At 44.1% G+C, this 2311-nt stretch overlaps 1 protein-coding gene across 1 annotated transcript; it reads right to left on the bottom strand.

Moving 5' to 3' along the window:
* Positions 1–719: 719 nt before the first annotated feature.
* Positions 720–1938, bottom strand: LOC122135491. The gene is made up of 2 exons (XM_042714939.1): positions 1842–1938; positions 720–1730 (listed from the first exon to the last, which is right to left on the bottom strand). Exon 2 carries the CDS (start codon positions 1654–1656, stop codon positions 919–921), a length of 738 nt encoding a protein of 245 aa, XP_042570873.1. The 5' UTR covers positions 1657–1730; positions 1842–1938; the 3' UTR covers positions 720–918.
* Between the last annotated feature and the right edge of the window lie 373 nt (positions 1939–2311).

The following is a 2311-nucleotide window of genomic DNA, read 5'->3' as shown; positions in this document are numbered from 1 at the left end:
GGTCCAGCGAGTGGAAACACATTCCAGCTGCCACTCGGTATAAGACGGGGCTATGCCGTTTGATTGATAGGTGTCGATTTACCACATAACAACCTGAAGTGTGCAATCCATCCTCTCATCTGGCGGTAAAGGCAAACAGATCAGCATACATCAACACACTCAATCTCTCTACTCTCTTTTTAGATTTCAGCAGTGTAGCTGAGATGTCTAATTAAAGGACCTTCATTGTGCTTTTCCCACAAAACATATTGCACAGCTTGAACTGACACTGGGCCATTAGTTTTACAAAGGTCAGAATCTAATGTCCATTTGAGATTACTTGAGGGACATTTCATGGCAAATGTCTTGTTTTTAAAGGGATAGTTACCACAAATAAATAAATAAAATGTCAATTTGAGATTACTTGAGGGACATTTCATGGCCAATGTCTTGTTCTTAAAGGGGTAGTTCACGTAAAATTTTATATTTGCTCAGCCTCATGCCTTTCCAAACCTGTGACTTTCCTTCTTCAATAAATAAATAAAAATGATCTGACACAAATGGAAAAGGAATACGGTTTCATAATGTACTATATATTATTTTCACATTTATATTTATTTTGGAAATAAATTAATGCACATGCACCATCATGTCACGATTTCTTGCCGGAATGAATGAAGGAGCCATGCATAAATTAAACTTTCACTTATTAAATCCAATACACATGGTAAATCCACACTTGGTAGGGAAGGAAGTCACACGTACATAACTGGTAGACCCAGGAACAAAGGAGACAAAGGAGGAACGCACAGACTGGAACTAAATACATGACTTAACAAGGCAATTGGGAGGAACCCATGTGAACAGAATGACTAATTAAGAAACAATGAGGTCAGGAACAGGAACAACCAAATAAGGTTACATGAGGATGAAACTGGGTCACGGGGAGCACATGGGGAGCAAAACACAACAATGACATTCCATAATACTGACATTACTCCCCCCAGGGAGGAGGAGCCAGGGAGATGGTAGGAGGGACTTGGAGCATGCAGTGACAGGTAGTACCCAGGCCACAGCCATAATGTTGACGGGCTGATGACTCCAGGGAGCCGACCAACGGCGACGGAGCAGGTGGCGGAGGAGCCCGAGACAGAGACAAATAGCCGATGAATCCAGGGCAATGGGGAGGATCCAGAGGACCAAGGCGGAGCAGATGGCACCGGCAACTGACACAGAGGCATGGATCTGAAAGGCCGCAGCGGAGCCGGAGTGACAGAGGACTGAGGTGGAACCAAGGGGCTGAAGAAGCCTGACGGAGCCAGTGGGACGAGGAGAAGCCGGAGGAGTTGAGTCCCAAGGCACAGGATGGTCAACACCAGACCAAGGCAGAGCAGGAGGGACGAGGTAGCCCGGTGGAGCTAGTGGTCTGCTGGGATATGGTGGCGAGGAAGTGAACAGGAACAGGAGTGATAGAGATGGTGGGCTGGGCTCTGGGTTTGGCTGTCCTCTGGATCGGACGTAGACACTCTCCAGACACTGGATGATTGCTTCCCTCCAGCTCAGTCCGTTGTTGTCTGGGAGGTCTACAGGGCGGTAGTAATTAGCTCTGATCCAGAACATCGAGCACAACATCGTCACACGCTGTAACCACACCGAGCTGGCTGAATGCAACTGCATACTCCAACTGGGAAAGGCCTTTGCGGGAGAGGGAGGTGAACTTTGCGGCAAGGGAATCCATAGGAAAGGAAACACTATGGAAACAAAAAACACTGAATGGAAAACAGAGAACAAACGGAGGGGAAAACATGTAGAATTAACTGTTTAGGTTGGGTCTTCTGTCACGATATGCTGCCGGAACGTACGAAGGAGCCATGGAGAAACAAACTGTCATGTATTAAATCCAACACACAGGGTAAATCCACACTTGGAAGGGAAGGAAGACACATGTACACAACTGGTAGACCCGACAAAAGAGGAACGCACAGACTGGAACTAAATACATGACTTAACAAGGCAATTAGGAGGAACCTAGGTAAACAGAATGACTAATTAAGAGACAACGAGGACAGGAACAGGAATGACCAAAAAAAGACACATAAACTTGAAAAATGAGACACGGGGAGTACATGAGGAGCAAAACACAACAAAGACAGTCCATAATCCTGACACATCAAAGATCAAATCATTATTATTTATTTGATTTCTTCTATTTTGATTCGGCTTCTATTTTGTATTTTATTAATATTATTTTGTTTTTGTTTTATTTTTAATACTAATTATAAATTTCATGGTGTTTTTATGCATTTTTCTAGGCAGTAACAATTTGAACAAT

Source organism: Cyprinus carpio, chromosome A24 (genome assembly GCF_018340385.1).
Source record: "Cyprinus carpio isolate SPL01 chromosome A24, ASM1834038v1, whole genome shotgun sequence".
Lineage (NCBI taxonomy): Eukaryota > Metazoa > Chordata > Actinopteri > Cypriniformes > Cyprinidae > Cyprinus > Cyprinus carpio.
The sequence above is the reverse complement of the archived record's forward strand: the minus strand, read 5'-3'. Positions and strand labels throughout refer to the sequence as shown.

Bases quoted from the DNA above. Each gene is read 5' to 3' on its own strand.
- LOC122135491 (XM_042714939.1), bottom strand. From the start codon at position 1,656: ATGCAGTTGCATTCAGCCAGCTCGGTGTGGTTACAGCGTGTGACGATG.